General features: G+C 41.8%; 1 protein-coding gene and 1 long non-coding RNA gene across 8 annotated transcripts in view; one reads left to right on the top strand and one right to left on the bottom strand.

Annotated features, from left to right (window-relative positions):
* TASOR2 (transcription activation suppressor family member 2) overlaps positions 1-20,826 on the bottom strand; it is a 98,254-nt gene that overhangs the window by 27,736 nt on the left and 49,692 nt on the right. For all 7 annotated transcript variants that reach the window (XM_073328882.1, XM_073328884.1, XM_073328880.1 and 4 more), the window contains exons 6-17: positions 20,553-20,690; positions 20,284-20,408; positions 20,156-20,175; positions 19,953-20,052; positions 18,027-18,127; positions 16,326-16,429; positions 14,015-14,087; positions 13,826-13,900; positions 7,268-8,056; positions 6,006-6,242; positions 3,265-4,177; positions 330-864 (exon numbers count right to left, since the gene is read on the bottom strand). In XM_073328882.1, the coding sequence (XP_073184983.1) occupies positions 330-864; positions 3,265-4,177; positions 6,006-6,242; positions 7,268-8,056; positions 13,826-13,900; positions 14,015-14,087; positions 16,326-16,429; positions 18,027-18,127; positions 19,953-20,052; positions 20,156-20,175; positions 20,284-20,408; positions 20,553-20,690 (3,210 nt within the window). The remainder of the gene's footprint in view (positions 1-329; positions 865-3,264; positions 4,178-6,005; positions 6,243-7,267; positions 8,057-13,825; positions 13,901-14,014; positions 14,088-16,325; positions 16,430-18,026; positions 18,128-19,952; positions 20,053-20,155; positions 20,176-20,283; positions 20,409-20,552; positions 20,691-20,826) is intronic.
* Positions 1-20,826, top strand: part of LOC140905474 (uncharacterized) — a 54,328-nt gene that overhangs the window by 15,104 nt on the left and 18,398 nt on the right. The window contains exon 2 of the long non-coding RNA XR_012156861.1: positions 6,966-7,177. This is a non-coding gene — a long non-coding RNA (uncharacterized lncRNA). The remainder of the gene's footprint in view (positions 1-6,965; positions 7,178-20,826) is intronic.

The raw sequence follows: 20,826 nt of genomic DNA, 5'->3' as shown, positions 1-20,826 counted from the left end.
CCCACCTGCAGGGCATGGTCAGAGCCTTCAGGACTCCTCACATTCCTCCCCATTCTGTTACCTTCTTCTCCATCAAGAGAGTCACTGTTGTGGCAACATTCCCCTAACAGGGATGGATACAGCTCCTTCCAGCTCCCATGCACACTGGTAGTTATGAACCCAGCAGAAGGAGCAAGTGTCACTGGAGTGGGAAACAAGGCCCTCTTGTGCCCCCTTTTTACATTACTTAGTATGGGTCTTTGAGGCAGGTGTTTGTTACAAACACTCCCTATGTCTTCCCTGTGTTGTATTTCTTACATAACTATAGCAACTGAAATCCACGATCTTACCTTATTGAATGCATGGACAATATCTACGCATCCATCAATAATCACCTCTTGTGGTCCATCTTTCAAAGGTGGGCTGCTAGGATCACTGCAGTCATTGTTTGAAAAGGTCTTTATACAACTCGTGGATGATGGTTCATCACAAGAAAGCAATTGCTCAGAGGAATAGGATACTGTGCTATGGACAGTGCTGGAAACTTGATTGACCTCAGACTGAGAATCTGCAGGACATTTTTCCAAGCCGAAAGCTCCTTCACAGTCATCACTTAATTCCAGAGTAGTGCTGGAAGTCTGATTGGCCTCAGATTGAGAGTCTGCAGGGCACTTTTCTAGATTAAAAGCGCCTTCACAGTCATCACTTAATTCAAAAGCATCCAGACTACTGTTTATGGATACATATTTTTCAGGGTTACTGTGTTCTACCACCTTCCTTGTACTGCTTAGGAATTTGTTTGGTTTGCTATAAAACAGAGCTACCCACATGTGAAGTATAAGCTTCATTTCTTCCACATCATCGGGCATACCAGGGTCCCAGGGCCTGGAGGGAAAAACAAATAAACTTAATTTCTCTAGCTAGTTGTGCAAAACTAATTCACATCAGCTTAATGGATTCAGAAGTCTCAAATGCAGGGAGCTCTTAGCAGAGGTCTAAATTATAAACTAGGCGGTTGTTTGTTTTTGTTTTTCCTTGTCTGAAAAAGGGTGAAATTTGTAGCCATAAATCAGTGGCTACAGTTTTGGATTTGCAATTCACTGGATGGGGACACCAGCCAGGAGCAGGGGGGAATCTGCCCAGAGTCTGGTTGGCTGCCGTGCTCCCTGTGGGGAGCCCGGGTGGCAGCCCGGGCCAGGAGCCTGGGTAGCAGCCTGGCTTGGAGCGGAGACCTACCAGCAGCCCCCCCTCGGGGAACTGGCTTTCTTGTCAATTTCACAGCCCCATCAGAGCCATGAAATTTACAAGATAGCCAGCAGCCAGTGTAAGGAATGCAGTGTCTACAGGACACTGCCTCGCCCTAAGTACACTGACATAAGCCCAAAGCCTCTCGTAGAGGTGGAGTTATTATTAGGGCTGTCAAGCAATTAAAAAACTTAATCATGATTAATCGCACTGTTCAACAATAATAGAATACCATTTATTTAAATATTTTGGATGTTTTCTACATTTTCAAATATATTGTTTTCAATTATAACACAGAATACAAAGTGTACAGTGCTCACTTTATTTTTTATTACCAATATTTGTGCTGTAAAAAACAAAAGAAATAGTATTTTTCAATTCACCTCATACAAGTACTGTAGTGCAATCTCTTTATCATGGAAGTTGAACTTACAAATGTAGAATTATGTACACAAAAAACTGCATTCAAAAATAAAACAAAATGTAAAACTTTAGAGCCTACAAGTCCACTCAGTCCTACTTCTTGTTCAGCCAGTCATTCACACAAACAAATTTGTTTACATTTGCAGGAGATAATACTGCCCGCTTCTTGTTTACACTGTCACCTGAAAGTGAGAACAGGTGTTCTCATGGCACTGTTGTAGCCGGCGTTGCAAGATATTTACATGCCAGATGCACTAAAGATGTCCCTTCATCTTCAACTACCTTTCCAGAGGACACGCTTCCAGGCTGATGAGGGGTTCTGCTCAATAACGGTCCAAAGCAGTGCAGACAAATGCATGTTCATTTTCATCATCTGAGTCAGATGCCACCAGCAGAAGGTTGATTTTCTTTTTTGATGGTTCAGGTTCTGTAGTTTCTGCATCCAAGTGTTGCTCTTTTAAGACTTCTGAAAGCATGCCCCACACCTTGTCCCTCTCAGATTTTGGAAGGCACGTCATATTCTTAAACCTTGGGTTCAGTGCTGTAGCTCTCTTTTGAAATCTCACATTGGTACCTTCTTTGCGTTTTGTGAAATCTGCAGTGAAAGTGTTCTTAAAATGAACAACATGTGCTGGGTCATCATCCAAGGCAGAAATACATGTCAGAAAGCGCGTAAAACAGAGCAGGAGACATACTATTCTCCCACAAGGAGTTCTGTCAAAATTTAATTAACACATTTTTTTAACGAGCGTCGTCAGCATGGAAGCATGTCCCCTGGAATGGTAGCCGAAGCATGAAGGGGCATACGAATGTTTAGCATATCTGGCACCTAAATACTTTGCAATGCCAGCTACAAAAGTGCCATGCGAACACCTGTTCTCACTTTCAGGTAACATCGTAAATAAGAAGCGGGCAGCATTATATCCCAAAAATGTGAACAAACTTGTTTGTCTTAGCGATTGGCTGAACAAGAAGTAGGACTGAGTGGACTTGTAGGCTCTAAAGTTTTACATTGTTTTGTTTTTGAGTGCAGTTATGTAGCAAAAAAAAAAATCTACATTTGTAAGTTGCACTTTCTCGATAAAGAGATTGCATTATGGTACGTGTATGAGATGAACTGAAAATACTATTTCTTTTGTTTATCATTTTTACAGTGCAAATATTCATAATAAAAATAATAATATAAAGTGAGCACTGTACAATTTGTATTCTGTGTTGTAATTTAAATCAATATATTTGAAAATATAGAAAAACACCCAAAACCAGTTAATAAATTTCAATTGATATTCTATTGTTTAACAGTGCAATTAAAACTGCGATTAATTGCGATTAATTTTTTAAATCGCGATTAATATTATTGAGTTAATCGCGTGAGTTAACTGCAATTAATCGACAGCCCTAGTTATTATATTGGTGTAGTAGGGCCCTTACATTGGCAGGAGCAAGGCTGTAGCGTAGACACTGACATAGTTAGGTCGACATAAGCTGCCTTTTGTCAACCTACCTCTGTAGCGTAGACCAGGCCAAAGAAACCCCTTTTTCAACAGTGCTCCAGAAGTACTGTAGAGAAGATAGGGCAAGAAATATCTATAATTTACCCACCACTGAGCCACTTACCCATGCAGAGCACGAATTACAGTTTTCTCTAAAGAATTGTTGGTGTATTTGCTATCTAAATTGAAGAGGTATTCAGCTTCCCATTGACATGTCACCTTAACAGATCCATCACAGCTCTTCACTGTGTGAGACTTGGAGAAGTCTTCCTTCAACCTGGAAGAAAGGGCACCTCTTCTGCGTTTTACCACCAAGTCGTCAAATGGCTTCTGCGCATGAGTATTGTTCTGCTGATGCCGGAAAGGCAGAACTTTCCCAACTAGAGGACCCGATTTAGCACTTTTAGCTCCATTTCTGAAGGCAGCAGGGCCCTGTGCTCCTTTTGGGAGGGCGTTTTTTTTAGAATGTTCTGATATCTGTGAGGCATAAGAGTGCTCAGAGGCAATAGAAGAATGCTTGTTCACATCTGAAGTATCTAGCACCTCCTTGGAAAGCAATGGCCGGGCTTTGGCAGAGTTAGGGCTTGTGCAGTTCTTCTTGCTGGAAATTACTGGGCTTTTATCTCTTGGGATAGCAGCTAAGTCTTTTCTTAAATCAGATTTTGCAGGAGAAGAAAGTTTCTGATTCTCTGTTTGGCTAGAAGAGGATCCTCCCTTTAGATGTTTATCCACCCTGTGGTATTCATGATCTGAAGCAATTCGCGAAGGCTTCCTTTTCCGAAGAGAGCGTCGCTCTTTTGACAGGTCATAAGGAGAGGCAGCTCTACTATCTTTATGATCAAGTGGAGGAATGCAAGAGCTCAGAGCTAGATCAGCCAACAAATTCAACCCATGTGATTCACAGTTACTTCCTTTCAGAGTCAGGTTGACATCTTGAGCAGTAACACTGTGTGTGTAAGTCTCATTTACGCCACTGACTGTCCCTTGACTTTCTGATGGAACTTCATTTGATGACAGTGACAAAGTCTCTTTCTTTACTGCATAAGAAAAACAAAATCAGATAATAAATACTGAACCACATATTTCTATCATGAGAAATACTTAAAGTAGAGTTCTGCTCTTAAAAGTGACGGTCCAAATGGCATCATGGCATTTATTACTTCTCAATTATTTCCACCTCAAATATACCCAGTTTGCAAGTAAAAAGATGGTAAATTTGCAAATTTAAAATAAAGTTCAAGAAATACAAAAGTTAATTTTGCTATTGTTGTTACAGTAGCATTTTAGGATTCGCTTTGTTGTGCAAGGAGCTGTACAGAGAGAGGCTGAGAGTTTACGGTGTAATAGAATCTTAACTTGAACACACTGCACATACTGAATATATTCAAGTATACATTTAAACAATACAGCCAGTAAGGAAAAATACTACATATATACAGTGTAACTGCTCTTTAACCTTACTTTTACATTTCCTCTCTTTTTTCATTTTAATTTGCAATCTTCATGTTGCATGAACAGTGGTTTGCTTTTAGTTCTCCACATAGTTTCTGAAGTCTTTAAAAAGAGGAAATGAACCCCACTGATGCATGCTTCCAAGTAGTGCATAATCAGTTCTTCCAAGTGCATAATACAGATACATGCATCTCAAAGACTGTGCACTTTATACAGATCCAGGCACGATTATGGTGCCTCCTGGAAGTCATCGAGTGACACAAAACTCCAGAGCGTCAGGAATATTTATTTATTTATCCAATGTTTAAAATGCACCCACCACCATGTCTCTGGGCATGTGCATATAAAAACAATACAAAAATTATATAACATTACATAAAGTAGACTCATAATAAAAAACAGTACAAAAATATCCCTTCCCACTCTTCATGCAAAGCCCTGAAAAGATACGCTCTGTATAGTGTCCTGAGGGCTAAACTCTGGCTCTGTAGCAAGGCATTTAAGTTGTGTTTTTCTTCTTCCTAAAAATTTTCCCTTTTTTGGCACATGCTGGGACTCTGCTCCCAGTTTCTTTCCCTAAAATATTATACATCTACGTACGTGTGTAACCAAACCAAAACAGGACGTGCCCTCTGAGGGCATAAACAAGACAATGGAGGGGCTTGGTGCTCAACTTTGAGATTCCACCTCACCTCGGCCACAGCCAGTGCACAGATGGGAGACGAGTGCTAATCTAACAAACGCTGAATGAAGTATACACCACAGACAGCACTGCTTATTTTTTATGGTCTGTAGTAAAAGAATAACGATTCATAATTTGAGTCCAGGGAGTGAGATTACTCTCCAAAACCTTCTCTCCAGTTGGCAAAGGGGCCAGAGAGAAAGAAAGACTGGAGACAGAGAGATCTAGAGAAGGATGTTGTAAAACATGCTGAGTTTAAAAAATGTAAGGGCTTTCCTGTTCCATCGTTTATTCTGGCACTTTAATACTAGTTCTCAGTTGTAGACAGAGAGTCTTTGCAAGCCAACATTTGCACATACTGTATAAACAGGCTTTCCACACTGCTTTTGAAACTCTCTCTAGTTTATTCTTTTGAGTTGTGGCAATTTCACTATTTTTAAAAGCACTGGATTTACAGTATAATAAGCTAAAAACCTGGTCAGATGCCAAATATAAATTGGGCTTATAAGACACGTTACACAATTTGCCTTAAAGCAGTTTAAAAGCATGAGCCATTCTCAGATGTGAAAAGAGCAGTTTGAATGATCAGAGAACTGCACATTTTCCAAGCTTACTATCTGAGTGATTAGGAAGTGTCTCAAAGAGGCTGGAACAATTTACAAATCAAATTGGATATTCATGATATCCCTAATATTTTAGATGAAAAGTTACACAAAGAACAACATTCTTACCAGGTTCCAATTGTTGTATGGCTTTAGGCTTACAGCTCCCTTTAGGTTTGGTTTTTATGGTCTTACTTTTTGTTTGCTTTGCAACTTGCTCAGAAATCTGATCATTTTTTGCATCTGGTTGCTTAAGTTTCCTTGGTTTCTTGGCAGCCAAGCTAGTATCTTCAGGCGAAGACGTTCCTTTAGTTGTAGGCTCAGATTGTGTTCTGTGTACAAATTCTGCAGATAGTACCTCAGCACCTTGGATGAAAAAAGGTCTTTTTAAAGGGGGGTTAGTTAAAAAAAAAACTTTAAAAAGAAACACTAGTTTCAATAGACATAGGAATGTACGAGTTACTGCTGACAAGTAAGCACTGGTGACAACACAGTCCAGATGACAACTGGTTTAAAATATTTGATTTTAGAAAGAGGGGTATATGACTGAAAGTAACCAGCAAGTGCTTATTAAAATTTAAGCTTCAACACACAAGCTTATATTAGTGCACTATTTCTCAACACTTTCACTGTCCAAGAATCAACACTTGATCAGTGTGAACTCGTTTGACAAGTTACTGTACTCCTCTTGCTTGGCACATCTAGATGTAAAGCCTAGATGTATTTATTTAGCATTCCAAGTGGCTTCTGAGCCCTTGTCTCATATTGCTCAGAACTGTAGCCAGGAGCAGAAGCTTTTGGGTAATTTCCAAATGGAAGGCAGCGCAGTGCAGGATGGAGTTTGGCATGTTGGTTGAACAGGTGCAGCCATACTCATAGTTTCCAATCCACATGGAGGAGAAACCATTGTAGACTCCACAAATTCAGCCTAACCTGAACTAAAGACCAGCTCCTGATGTTGCAGCTACTGATACAAACACACACTTCTAAAATGTCTGGAACGACTGCTGTGTGTGGACATATACGACAACAGCTTTGCATGCCCAAGGCATTTTAGCTGCAAGCTTAACACCATGTTTTTTCACCTAGTGTCATCTGGGTCATAGTGAGGAGAGTCCCCTGTAAGGAAGCCAGAAGGAAAACCATGAAAGGAAGTCTTTCAATCAACTAGCAACAAGTGATGACTCCGCAACTGATCTACCTGCCCGAGATATTGGAAACCTGTTTATTATTATTGTTAACATTCTCACCCAAGGCAGGAATTGAGTGGTGTTCCTTAAGTATATCAACACACAAACAAGGTAAGACAATTGTGATCGAGTTTTAAACTTCAGACATGGATTATATATACGATGAGTTTTTTTGAGCGAGTTGGTTTATATGGTGCTTACCTCTTTTCCTTTTATGTGGAAACTGCAAATTTGCTAATTTAAGTGTGGGTTCATTAGAATTTGTTGTGAGTCCTTGTTTTTTGGGAAAAGGAAAAGAAACATTCATCCTTTTCTTTTTGGTCCCTTTTCTGTTGCTGTCCACCACAGAAAGAATTTTCAAAGGGGCCCATTTCTTCTTTGTGCTGCTCACAATGGCTCTGTTGGATTTCCTCTTATTCTGCTGCATCTTCAGATTACCTGCTGGGTTCATTTCCACCTTGGTATCTTCCTGGAACTGGTTCAATTCTGGAATATTCTTAGGTTTTTCAGTTTCAACTCTGATCTCTGCTGCTATGTCAGGAAGCACAGAGTCCGGTGGCAAAACGAAAGCCAAGTCAGCCTCACAGGTTCTGTAAGAAATGCCGCACAGGGACTGAGGATTGCCCGCCAAACAGTCTAAGGCCACGGACATTTCCAAAGAATAGCTGCCGGGGTCAGAAAGGTAAGACTGCAATTGGGAAAATGACTGTTTCGGGCATTTTTCAGAAGGACAAACACTTTCAGACTTATTTGGTGATGGATCACAAGAAAGGGGCAAATTGTCATTTGTGCCAGAAGCTGCAAGTGAATTTTTAGCAAGTTTTGCAAATTTCTGGAAGTACCGCTTCACCAAAATGCTGGAATGGAGTCCCGCCTCAGGTGGACATGCTGTCGCTTCCTGTATGGCATAGTGAAGGCCAGGCAAAACAGAGGTTACTTTTAAAGAGATCTCGTTGAGTTTGTTTTCACAGTTCAATTCCTGTTTTTTTACTGGGGGGGGAAAAAAATAGTACTTCAATAATATAACAATATGATCACGCAAACACACAAACATATCAAAGCTAAAGTAACGTTAAAGGTCTGAAAAACCCACAAAAAGTTATCCCAAAAACAGTCTCCTCACTTTCATGGATGCTTTTAACTCCTGCTAAAGATAAGGAGAGTTCCACATGGATAACAAACATAGACTAGACCCCTCAGAGTCAAGAAAGAAATTCTAAGCTAATTCTCTTTCATTAGCTTGCCCCGTTGTGCAAGTTATTACAGAGGCTTTAGAGAAAAGTGTAACATTACATATCGTACACAGATCAAGTTCAGCTATCTGAATTTCCAAGGAAATCTGAAATGCTGGGATAAACAGTTTTGAATAAATGAATTTTTGGTTCCATACCAATTTAAAATTTGAGATACCTCAAAATTCAGGTAACTGGGGTTGGCGTGTGCTGTTTATCTCCCTGTTTAGATGCTACCTTCAATCGTATTTGCATCTTTACTATGCCGACCGCTGGAGAAAGTAATTGGCTTGGAAACTACAGTTCTACTAAACAAAAGACGTATAGTACGTTGTGCAGAATAGGGAAAAGAGGGTATAAACAGGAGGTGCTAAGGTAATACAAATAAATAATGCCAGAATGCTACTCTCAGCTGGACACATTGCCTTTAATGGGGTCAGGATTTCACCCACTGGGAGTTTTACCATTGACTTCAATGCGGCCAGAATTTTACCACCCATTGTCTTCAACAGACTAGGGACCGAATGGCTAGGCAGCAGTTCTGCGGAAAAGGACCTAGGGGTGACAGTGGACGAGAAGCTGGATACGAGTCAGCAGTGTGCCCTTGTTGCCAAGAAGGCCAATGGCATTTTGGGATGTATAAGTAGGGGCATAGCGAGCAGATCGAGGGACGTGATCGTTCCCCTCTATTTGACATTGGTGAGGCCTCATCTGGAGTACTGTGTCCAGTTTTGGGCCCCACACTACAAGAAGGATGTGGATAAATTGGAGAGAGTCCAGCGAAGGGCAACAAAAATGATTAGGGGACTGGAACACATGAGTTATGAGGAGAGGCTGAGGGAGCTGGGATTGTTTAGCCTGCAGAAGAGAAGAATGAGGGGGGATTTGATAGCTGCTTTCAACTACCTGAAAGGGGGTTCCAAAGAGGATGGCTCTAGACTGTTCTCAATGGTAGCAGATGACAGAATGAGGAGTAATGGTCTCAAGTTGCAGTGGGGGAGGTTTAGATTGGATATTAGGAAAAACTTTTTCACTATGAGGGTGGTGAAACACTGGAATGCATTACCTAGGGAGGTGGTAGAATCTCCTTCCTTAGAGGTTTTTAAGGTCAGGCTTGACAAAGCCCTGGCTGGGATGATTTAACTGGGAATTGGTCCTGCTTCGAGCAGGGGGTTGGACTAGATGACCTTCAGGGGTCCCTTCCAACCCTGATATTCTATGATTCTATGAACATTAGGGAAACAGCCGACTTGCTGAAGGTACGGATCTCCATTTGTTAGATGTCCCTGCTGTTTGAGGGAATTCTTTGAAGGTAGAGTCAGATGCTTTTCAACCACCCATTTCATGAATAACCAATGTGAGACATGGCTTGCTGGGTTTCGCCAGATGCCCAATTTGTGCAACCTGCTTCATTATTTAGCCTACTGCAATCTCACAATTGCAACACAAGCCCTGGTGAGCCCAAGACTTGATTGACATATGTCACTCCTAGCAAGGCTCCCAGCAGTGCTGCTCCGCTGCCCGTTGCTTGTTCAAGAATGCAGCAGCTCATCTGTTCACTGGGTTGAGCAACCCCCATCGTATTACACGTATCCTACACTCTTCACATCGGGTGGGCTTCAGAGCCCAGGCTCCAACCTGAGCTGAAACTTCAAAGTGCTGTTTACACAGCTATTTTTAGAGCACCAGCCCTGCGAGCCCAAGTCTGTTGACCAGGGGTGGGAGGCTTGCTGCCAAATGTTGTGCAGATATACCACGGGTGGGCAAACTTTTTGGCCTGAGGGCTGCACTGGGTTTCCGAAATTGTACAGAGAGCTGCTTAGGGGAGGCTGTGCTTCCCCAAACAGCCAGGCGTGGCCCGGCCCCCGCCCCCCATCCAACCCCCCCTGCTTCTCACCCCCTCCCCCGGACTCCTGCCCCATCCAACCCGCCCTGTTCCCTGACAGTCCCCCCAGGACTCCTGCCCCATCCACCCCCCCTGCTCCCTGTCCCCTGACTGCCCCCCGCCACTCCATCCAACCCCTCCTCTCATTCCTGACTGCCACCCTGGGACCCCTGCCCCATCCAAGCACCCCTTCTCCCTGTCCCCTGACTGCCCCTGGAACCCCTGCCCCCCGCCGCCCCATCCAACCTCCCCCTCCTTCCAGACTGCCCCCTGGGGACCCCTGTTCCCCGCCCTCTGACCGCCCCGACCCCCATCCACACCCCCGCCCCTGACCACCCTCCCCAAACTCTCCTGCCCCTTTACTGCGCTGCCTGGAGCACCGGTGCTGGGGCACCAGAGCGCCAGGACAGACAGAGCATTGTGCCGGCGGCACAGTGAGCTGAGGCTGAGGGGGAGGGGCTGGGGGCTAGTCTCCCGGACCAGGAGCTCAGGGGCCGGGCAGGAGGGTCCCACGGGCCACAGTTTGCCCACCTCTGAGATATACCCTAAGGTAGGCTCACAACAGACACTTAATTTTCAAAGCTTCAAATCTCCAACAGCATAAGAATGGCCATACTGGGTCAGACCAAAGGTCCATCTAGCCCAGTATCCTGTCTACCGACAGTGGTGAATACCAGGTTCCCCAAAAGGAATGAACAGAACAGGGAATCATCAAGTGATCCATCCTCGGTCACCCATTCCCAGCTTCTGGGAGACTAGAAACACCATCCCTGCCAATCCTGGCTAACAGCCATTGATGGACCTATCCTCCATGAACTTATCTAGTTCTTTTTTGAACTCTGTTATAGTCTTGGCCTTCACGACATCCTCTGGCAAAGAATTCCATGGGTTGACTGTGCATTGGGGGAAGAAATACTTCCTTTTGTTTGTTTTAAACCAGCTGCCTATTAATTTCATTGGGTGACTCCTAGTTCTTGTGTTATGAGAAGGAGTAAGTAACACTTCCTTATTTACTTTCTCCACACCAGTCATGATTTTATAGACCTCAATCATATCCCCCCTTAGTCATCTCTTTTCCAAGCTGAAAATGTCCTAGTCTTATTAATCTCTCCTGATATGGAAACCATTTGATACCCCTAACCATTTTTGTTGCCCTTCTCTGCACCTTTTCCAATTCCAATATATCTTTTTTGACATGGGGCGACCACATCTGCATGCAGTATTCAAGAGGTGGGCGTACCATAGATTTATAGAGAGGCAACATGATATTTTCCATCTTATTATCTCTCCCTTTCTTAATGATTCCCAACATTCTGTTCGCTGTTTTGACTGTGGCTGCCCATAGAGTGGCTGTTTTCAGAGAATTATCCACAATGACTCCAAGATGTCTTTCTTGAAGGGTAACAGCTAATTTAGCCCCTGTCGCTGTATGTGCAGAGTTGGCATGACTATTAATTCTTAGAATTCTAAAGTGAAAAACAGCAACTGAGTAAATTCAGCGCCACCTCTCTTCTCCTCTCCCTTTGCCCTCCCTTTTCCATCTTGCCATCTTCACTAATTACTAAGTACTAATTACTATACATTATCCTCTCCTCTTCCCTCTTTTCCTGGCTTGGAACCAGGAAGTAATGGCAAACTCCTTCCCACATCCACACTGTGCTCAAACCTGCCACTTCATTCTCCACAACACATCAAAGCTCTGTCCTTTCTGTCCCATTCACCTGGGCAGCGCTGGGCTCCAATAATTTCCTGCCTTGACTACAGCAAAATCCTCCCCTCTGGCCTCAGTGACACCCACATCATACCCATTCCAGTCTGTCCAAAATGTGGCCATCAAAATTATCTTCCTTCACAGACTGACCATCTCACCCCGCGTTCTGAATCCCCTCCAGTAGCTTCCCTTTGGAGACACATCAAGTTTAAAATTCTCACATTCATCTTCAAAGCTATCCATAACTCTATCCCAGCCTACATCTTGGATCTTGTCTGCTATCACATTTTCCCCTTCTTGCTCTGCCATTTTCTGTGATTTCCTTCTCTCACATTAGTCTCCTTATGTCTCCTCCCACCCCAAGCATGGAATGCCATTCCCAAAGCAGTGTGCCAAGCTACGGTCATCTTTTCATCCAAATTACGTTTAAAAGCCTATTTCTGCCACAGCTGCCTGAAGGAAGAGAGTTTATAGCTTAGTTCAAATTATGAATACAAGCTAAACTCCCCCCACCTCTGGATTTCCAATTGGATCCTGTCTGCTTTCTAAATCGTGAGCTCTTTAAGGCCTGGTTTGTTTTTATTTGTGTGCTGTACGGCACCGAAGCACATTGTCAGCACAGTAATCACTAAAACAAGAACAGAATAAAATACATGATAGTGTGTGTTGATGTAATGTTTTACTGGCTTGAGTTTAGGATGAATCACCAAAAACAAAGCCAAAAGTTACACAGGTCATTTAAAAGGAGAAGCAAATACAACTTTTCTACCAGCATCACGTATTATATTTCATATGTTTAAAATGAAAAGTTGTTTCAGAAACTATTTTAGAATTGTAACATTTTGAGTGCTACAATTTTTTGTATCCTTCCACCTGTACAGTCTAGTTAGTTGCATTACAGTACATCCTCACAGCAAGAAAAAAGCCTATGGCAGCAAGTCTGAGAGCCTGGGTCACCTGACTTGGGCTCACACTGCAATGCTAAAAATAGCAGCTTAAATGCTTGGCCCTGGGCTGGAGTCCGGGCTCTGGAACCCAGGGACAGGGGAGGGTCTTGCAGCCTGGGATCTAGCCCAAGCATCTACCTGGCTATTTTTAGCCCCGCAGAAGGAGTCCTGAGAGCCAGAGTCTTTTTTTGCTCTGTAGACGTACCCTTCGTTACTCTGCGATGAATTCTACAGGTCTCAGGAGGAAAAGAAAAGTTATAATACATGTTTAAACACATGACTTTAAATAGCTTTACTGTTCACTGGGATTACACAGATCTATAGTCCAGTATCTTATGATCCACCAGAGATGATACGGGGTGTGTGTGCGTGTGTCTGTGAGTGATGTGGGGTAATGTGCCCCCCCATTTGCTGCTTGCCTTGTACTGTTCAGAGGTTTGCAATATTAGAAGTATTCCCTGCTGAGGTGAATTAGTGAAAAGTCTGCAGGCAGGGCAGTAAAAAGTGAATAACCATTTTTTCACATGATTAAATAAATAAACTTTACACATTAATACCATCACCCTCTATAAGGCATGGTATAAAATTAATATACAGATATAAAATGTTATGTGACTATAACACTGAAGTTGAAATTGTATTATATTTCGAGATTTGTATGTTTAAATTTGCAACCTTCATTTTCCATTCATTCAATTTTTTTTTACATAAAACAGAGGCAAATCTTAGAGACCACAAACAGCAGTGAACGTAAGTAGTGCTTTACTCAACAAAGCTCCTACACTTAACTTCTAGTTCTTACTGAAAATATCATTCAAAGATTTATAATAGGTAAACCACTGTTTATAATTCCATCAGTATTAGAGTTTTAAAATCTGCTGACCAAGAGGCCTAAAGGGAATCATGTAATCAAAATACAAATGCTGTGTTTTATACCAGTTCAATATTTTCACACACATAATAGATGCAAACAGAACACCCTACCTGTCAAACATACTGATCTAGAGGAAGTGAATAAAAACAACGCTTGGAGACTGATGGGCTCATCTAGGTCAAAACCTGTAAAAAAAAAAGAAAAGAAAATGCAGTTTATTTATAAAAAAGAGAGGGTTCTACAATTTAAAAAAAGGCATACAATGTGAAATATTTATTTAGACCTTAGTAAATTCTTACCTTTGTCACCTGTTAACGCAGAGGATGTAAGTAAAATAAGAAATCCTTGATCTTGTAAATATTTGATGATTGCCTAGAATAAGTGCATATGAAACTATAGTGAGTTTTTTCTTTTCCTTTAAAGCAAATTCATTACTCACTAAAGACACACAGCATAGTCACCAGCACTGCAGGTTTTCTCACCAATGTGTCTCAACAAAATCTTAGCAGCGAAACCTCTAGAGATAAGGCAGCAGTTCAGCCTCTAGACCTCTCGGCCTGTGCTGAGACCATCAACAAGAGTGCCAGCTGGGATGATTTTCTAATGTAACTGTTCTCTAAGAAATAGACCAGCATGATCAACTCACTCATTTCTTATATATGAGGTCAATGAACCACAGTCAGATGGTAAAAACGTTTCAGTCAGTACCAGCCTGTACCAATTTGAGCTAGTGACCCATAGATGAAATGTTCCATATAGTCTATTATCAATCCCGCAAATTATCCACTCCCCCCTTATTTCTTAATAATTATATACAGATACACACGCAAAACTAAGAAAATTTGTCCAAATAAATCCAAGAGCACGAGCAAAATAAAACTCCAGTATCCTACCAGCATACAATAAACATTTACACCCACATCACCAAACTAAAGTGAAAATAAAATGTTACATGTGTTTGACTTATGAATATCAGCAATATAAAATGGGAAAAGTAAAAAAAACAAAACACACATTCACAGTGAAAATACAGTAATTTAGAAACATTAAATATTTTCACTATTTAATATTTAAACAAATAAATGTTAAAACATTTTATAGTTGTTTTGAACCAGTACGTGAAAAGAATAAAAGCCAAGTTCATCACAAAGTTATTACAATGCGCATCCAAATAAATAAAACAATGACATTTCTTATCAGTATGAAGGCTGCAAGCAGGAAGGATGAGGAGAGCCAAACGCTAATTAAACATCAGAGTTTAAAATACAGTTCAAAAATTTATCCTGAACAAAATAGGTGCAGTTTGATTTCAAGCCGCACAACTTACCCCAATATCACTTTCATTTTTAGACTGCAAGAAGACTATGTATGTAGGCACACACAATTGAAAGTGAAACTATGATGCTAGTAATTTTAGTTTCACTTTCAATTAGGTGCCAATGAAGTAAAATTACCAGCAATTAACTAACATAAATAAATGGTAAATAATAATAATATAATAAAAAGCCACAAAACAGAATGGGGCAATGCTTGCTGCCTCCTCCTTGAAACACAGAAGAGGCTTTTCAGCCTAATTTGACTATTTTTTGATACTTTAAATACAACTATGAAATGTTCTTATTTGCACTCAATTCCCAATTCCCATTCACCACCACTGTGAAACCTTGACTTCATAGGCTCCTCTGAGATTCCATTCCACCAGTGCTTAATTTATAATGAAAGAGGTGCCGGGGCTCAAGCAATTTTTTTACATTCAAAACTCACGCAGCAAGCCCAGAGGTGCCAGGGCTCAGCCCTGAGGCAAGCCCTGGCACAAATTAAGCACTGATTCTGCCCATGTCACACAAGATCGAAATCCAGCCATCAACCTCTTCAGCCTTTCTGAACAATGAGAAGCTGTAGAAGGCTGCAGACCTTGGGCCAGTCCTCAGCTGGTATACATCAGCATACCATACCTGAAGTCAACAGAACCTTGCCAGTTTACATCAGGTGAGGGTTTGGCCCCCTAGCTCTGAGTCAGGAGGAGAAATTCTTTTTCAGATCACAGCATAGCGTCCACAATTTCAGAACTCAGGAAGCCTATGAAGCTTCTAGGGGACAGCTGCCAAATATCTGGTTGGATTGGGGCTCCTTATCAGCCATAAAGGAGAACTCTGAGAGTGGGGCACCTGGTATCCTTTGCTCAGTAACTGGTCATTCTGCATGCACTGCAGCAATCAGTCTCCACCAGCTTAACAGATATAATGCACTAAGAGCCCTTTAACTATATGATTTAGTGTGCAATAGTAAAAAAACCCAACCCATCTTGGCAAGACATAAAGGAAGACTCAAAGGCCTTGAAAAATGCATTGTATTCAGTGCTGTGTTTAATTCATGCTCGAAATCAGGTCACAAACTTGTACCCTGTGATCTTCTGTCAACACTCCATAAATTACAGTCCCCCACCTAAAAATATACAACATGCCACTTTTCAAAGTTAAGTAACTCAGATGCCAATTTGCATTATTTAGGAAAAGGCCTGTACACCCCTTTTAAAGGCTAAGAATCTTCACATAAAAATTAAATATGACCATTTTTCCCTGGACTACAATCACTTAAAATAATTCTTACCAACTCCTTTTCCTTTAGGTTTTCTAATAATGGATCCATTTTATGTTGGTCTTTATTTGAAATTTCCACTTCATACAAACTGAAGTAAATATCTTGATAACAGACTGGGAAGAAAACAAAGAGCACTTTATATTTAAATAACTGACTTAAATGAACCTCTGACATACAAAACAGAAAAAAAAACCAAAAATGTTTTTGACCAGCATGATTAGACCAGCATGATTAGTTTTCAGAGAATGAAAATCCTGGGTTTTAAAAGAGTAAATACTGCAGAGATTTTCTAAACAGTTGCATGAATTCACATCACAGGAACAATCTACTGCAATGGTTCCCAAACTTGTTCCGCCACTTATGCAGGGAAAGCCCCTGGCAGGCCGGGCGGTTTGTTTACCTGCTGCATCTGCAGGTTCGGCCGATCGCGACTCCCAGTGGCTGTGGTTTGCTGCTCCAGGCCCATGGGAGCTGCTGGAAGCGGTGTGGGCCGAGGGACGTACTGGCCGCCGCTTCCAGCAGCTCCCATGGGCCTGCAGCAGCGAACCGCGGCCACTGGGAGCCACGATCGGCCGAACCTGCGGACGTGGCAGGTAAACAAACCGGCCCAGCCCGCCCGGGGCTTTCCCTGCACAAGTGGCAGAACAAGTTTGGGAACCACTGATCTACTGCTATCACCAGTTTAAGAGGAAGTTCACAGCTGAAACACTGCAGCAGACAAAAGCAACTTAATGTATTTTCACTGATTTTGCAGAGCTTTGCGGCGTTGTCCAGAGGAATGTACCATGCAATATAAAATACAACAAGTTGTCATAAAATGCTCATGAATGCTATCCACACCACCTATTTTATATCCTGGATTCTACAGGCGGTGTAGTGGAACACAGACACTGGGCCCTATCTAACAGCTACTGAGGTCAATAGCAGAATTCTCCGTTACAAATTAATGTTTAAATCCATCATTCGGCATGGTAAAAATTGGTTGTAAGAGTCCATAAACCATATCCTAATGGTCAAAATCCCATGCCAAAAGAAATATAAACTGACAGACCCAAACTTGAAAACAGGAACACATTTCTTCTTCATATTTGTTCTCCCTCCACCCACCCCATTGACTAGGGCAGAGGGAGAGAGAAAAGAAGAAATCCCTATGTGAATACTTTATACCACAGTGACAAGGGCAGTATAAAATTACTAACTTAGTAAATCTCTTTTCTCTCCCCTCCCTAAATTTGCTCTGATATGAGAATTTCTCACACTTGACTTCAAATGGTATCTTCCGAGCCTCTCCCAGAGCCCTGTGGATCTTCCCATTTAATTTCTCCCACTCACAGACACTCAAAGTTACAATAGCTCTCCCTCTAGTAGACAGCTGGATGCTGCTCCCTGCAGACTGTTCTTTGGGCTTATCAAAGGTTGCTAGATAGCGCCATGAGGCCTACACATTGGCTGCTGAATGCCTCCTGCTGGCTTAGGAGTGAGTGACTATGGGTTTGATCAGGCAGGATGTAAAGTACCCCGAGATCAATGATAGATGAGGATACCCAACACCGTGCAGATTCAGGCTCCGAGTGTGGATAGGCAACAGCAAAAGTATCTTGCGCTACCCTCTGTCACCTTATAAAAAGGGCTGCTTTAAAAGCAAACAAGCCACATATGAAAAATTATGAAATAAATACTCATTCATACTGTGAGTGATTTCACACATACCTTCATTTTCAGTGTAATTACTTTTTCCAAATGCAGCTTCCGGCAGCTTTTTTTTCAAATCAGACACGCCTATGATGTATTTCATTTCCAGTTTGGCTGGCCTATCAAAAGAAGAGCAAAAGTGGTCAAGGTATAGTTCTAACTCAAATGATGAATCTAAGGTTATTATACTATTGAAAAGCGGACAACTTCTCATTCCACTGAGCAGAGCTCTGACATGTGGCTTATTGTTTGCAGCGTTGTAGCTGTACTGGTCCCAGGATTCGAGAGAGACAAGGTGGATGAGGTAGTATCGTTTACTGGACCGACTTCTCTCTCTTTCACCAACAGAAGCTGGTCCAATAAAATAATATTACATCACCCACTTTGTCTCTCTCATACTGATTACAGGCTTCCAGAGAAAGGATTCTGAAGTGGACCTAACAGACTTAATTAGTTTCAGTTGACAAAATAGAATAGTCTTCCCAAAAATTACTTCTTAAAAATAATACCAATTTATGGCTTCTTTGACTAGCTTCACAATGACGCCAAATGGGTAATAGTCACCACAGACCAAAGCAGACATCAGAAAGAATTATCAATCATAGATATAGGTGATGCCACCTAATAGTGAAGTGTCCAATCAGATGTCTCAAAAATAAAAGCATGGTCCCGCATGAGGTAGAAATGGTTAGGATACAAAGCCACGTGGATACCTACTGCAGCAACAGAAAGGTGGCATTGTGTATTCTGTACCAGACTTTGGCCTAGACCAGCATCAAGTGGTCTCTACTGACCCAGCATCAAGTGGTCTCTACTTAAACAGTGGCATGTTACTGAAAGTCAGGGGGCATATGTTGAAGAAAACAGCTTTTGACCTGAAGAGTTATAACCAGTATCCTTCCTGTCTGACACTACTTGCTAAGAACCTACGTAAAGCAGAAGACAATATATTCTACTCTCTCCCACTTTAAAACTTTTTATAAATATGTTTTTAGCTTCGATGCCAACACACACTCCCTGTGAAATTTTATAAAAACCACAGCAAACCTGGGAGGAAAGCATGATCAGAAGAAAATGAGTGACTAACAAATCCCTAGCACCAAACAGACTACAAACCCTTTAACTTGTTAAATTCTTCACTGTTATCTAATTCTGACTAAATATTTTAAACACTTACTTTAATATCTTATTCACCATTTCCCCAAGCTACAGTTCAGCAGTTTGACTTTATTAGTATAATAACAAAGTCTATTTGCCATAGAAAAAAGAAAAGGAAAAACTGGGAATAATGTATTAGACTCAATACTCAGCACTAGACACCTCATGTAGCACAAGGAAAATATGCCCTTTCTTGGTGCAGCTCACTTTCCTCTCGGTGCCAGCTCATCTGGCAGCATGGGGGTGGGGGAGGGGGCAGAAGAGCCAGGGGAGGGGAAGGGAGGGGCAAGAGCAGCCACTGCTACCTCTGTGCCTGGGAAGGAAGGAGGAGGAGCGGGAGCTCAGAAATGCTAGTGGCTGGCCTCCCCTAACACACCCCCTGTGAAAGTTCAAAGAGATAAGGGTAGCCCATGTAGGGTGACCGGATAGCAAGTGTGAAAAATCAGGACACTTTTTTGGGGTGGGGGTTTATAGTTGCCAAAATAAAACAAAGCCCCTAATATTGGGATGATTCCAATAATATCAGGACGTCTGGTCACCCTAAGCCGATGTAAGGGAGTAAGGGGGCTCCTTACCCCACTAATCAGGGGTGCAGCTGAGCTTATGACTGAGCCTTTAGCTTTTAGATCTGCTTGAAGCTGGAAACTGCCTTTCTAGCTAAGGTGCCAAAGGATACATCTGTGATTCCCAGCATCAGTATCAATAAAGCCTCAAATTGTGGTTTTTTCCATTTCACTCTGCGGCTACCCAAGCATACAGAAAAAGGGAAAAAATACTTATACTTACAGTAGTGCTGGAATCACAGCACTATATGGGGACCTAAGGGCTATATCACACAATAGGTGCCCCTGGATAGAAAGCTGCCCTCTCCACGGGCAATAATATACTAAAAATAAAATTAGAAAAATAATTGTTATGCGTAAATGAAAACAGTGCCAATAAAGCTACATTTAAATACCACATATCAAACCAACAAGAGGCTCTCTTACCTTTATTTTCAAGTTCAATTCTAGAGAAAAAAGGGCGGGGGAGGGAGGGAGAAAAGAAGAATGCTTAAAAATGGTCAAGGAAAAGCGGCACATGACTGAATGTTGTATAATAATGTAAAGTTGCTTACATTCTTTTATGATTTAATGTTGACATTATTTTAGGTTCAGTGTACTGAAAGGCTATTATTACATAGGGACAGATCTGTCTAGGGCGTTCAACAACAGTGTCACTGGAAAATTCATACACGTAATACTGGAAAGAAAAAAAAAGGAAAAACAGATGAAAGAGAATGACTTCATTCAGCAGTGCCTTAATGCAGTCCTTCATCCCACACCCATCTCACATTCAGTTCAGAAATATTTCTTCAAGCCGTCTGTTTGTTGCTAGCCACTGTACCTGACTCAATTCGAAGGCCCGAAAATGACTAGTCTCCAAGGAAATATTGTTTATATTCACAGAGATGTGGCAGTCATAGCCAGGAGTCGGATTGGTGTAATTTGCCGTGTAATTCTCTGGCACGAACTTGACCTTTCCCTGTGACAAACACATTTGCAAAAAAACAACGCTGGTAAAAATGCTTTAAACAGCAGCAAACCACCCTTGAATTTGAAGATAACTTTGCCATCCCTCCCAGAATCTCAAAGCTCTCTATAAAAGGGGCTGCTCGCAC

This window comes from Lepidochelys kempii, chromosome 1 (assembly GCF_965140265.1).
Source record: "Lepidochelys kempii isolate rLepKem1 chromosome 1, rLepKem1.hap2, whole genome shotgun sequence".
Classification (NCBI taxonomy): domain Eukaryota; kingdom Metazoa; phylum Chordata; order Testudines; family Cheloniidae; genus Lepidochelys; species Lepidochelys kempii.
The sequence above is the reverse complement of the archived record's forward strand: the minus strand, read 5'-3'. Positions and strand labels throughout refer to the sequence as shown.